This window comes from Mycetomoellerius zeteki, unplaced genomic scaffold (genome assembly GCF_001594055.1).
Source record: "Mycetomoellerius zeteki isolate Tzet28-1 unplaced genomic scaffold, Tzet1.0 scaffold702, whole genome shotgun sequence".
In the NCBI taxonomy this organism is placed as follows: Eukaryota; Metazoa; Arthropoda; class Insecta; order Hymenoptera; family Formicidae; genus Mycetomoellerius; species Mycetomoellerius zeteki.
Window position 1 is genome coordinate 14666 of NW_017257723.1, and position 1024 is coordinate 15689.

At 44.7% G+C, this 1024-nt stretch overlaps 1 protein-coding gene across 1 annotated transcript; it reads left to right on the top strand.

The window, feature by feature from the left end:
* Positions 1-433: 433 nt before the first annotated feature.
* Positions 434-1006, top strand: LOC108729165 (uncharacterized). Its single transcript, XM_018458138.1, has one exon. It carries the CDS (start codon positions 578-580, stop codon positions 1004-1006), a length of 429 nt encoding a protein of 142 aa, XP_018313640.1. The 5' UTR covers positions 434-577.
* The last annotated feature ends 18 nt before the right edge of the window (positions 1007-1024 follow it).

Below are 1024 nucleotides of genomic sequence, written 5' to 3' on the forward strand. Positions count from 1 at the left end.
AAGCGCGAGGATAAACTTCTAACGACGCTGTACGATAAACAGCGTTACATCATCCACCACCGTAATCTGCAGCAATGTACTCGTCACGGTCTTCGCGTAACAAAGATCCATCGGGTGCTACAATTCGCGCAATCTCCATGGCTTCGCGAGTACATTCAACTCAATACCAATTCCAGAACTCGTGCGAAAAACGATTTCGAAAAAAATTTGTATAAATTAATGAACAACGCGGTTTTCGGCAAAACCATGGAGAATGTGCGTAATCACGTCAACGTAAAATTATTAACAAAATGGGACAGACGGTACGGCGCGGAGGCAATGATCGCAAAACCGAATTTCCACAGTCGTAGCGTCTTTGCGGAAAATTTAATCGCCGTCGAACTGCGTAAACTCGAGATGAAGTTCAACAAGCCGATTTATGTGGGCATGCGTATACTCGACATATCGAAAGTCTGCTTGTACGAATTTCACTACGAGTACATGTTACCACTGTTTCGCGACAAATGTAACATTATGTACGTATACCGACACAGACCGTCTTATATACCGCGTCGAGTGCGAGGACATTTACGAGACGATGAAACGCGATATTGCTAGATTAGACACGAGCGATTATCCGACGGATAATGCGTACGGTATGCCTCTCGCGAACAAAAAAGTACCGGGACTAATGAAGGACGAGAACAACTGTGCAATAATAACCGAATTCGTTGGACTCAGAGCGAAGATGTACGCGGTGAGGGTGGACGGCAAGAAGGATACTAAAAAAGCGAAAGGCATAAAAAGTAACGTCGTAGCGCGAACGATATCGTTTGACAATTACACGCAGTGTTTGAACGAAGATATCGAAATGATTCGTCGTCAATCGTGTATACGATCTAAACTGCACGAGGTGTACACGATATCCGAATCGAAAATCGCTCTGAGTCCATACGACGACAAACGATACATCGTACCGGACTCGACGGAGACGTTACCATGGGGGCATTGGCGGATACCATTGTAATATATGTATTATACAGGG

Excerpts from the sequence above, each read along its gene's own strand:
- LOC108729165 (XM_018458138.1), top strand. The coding sequence starts at position 578 with ATGAAACGCGATATTGCTAGATTAGACACGAGCGATTATCCGACGGAT.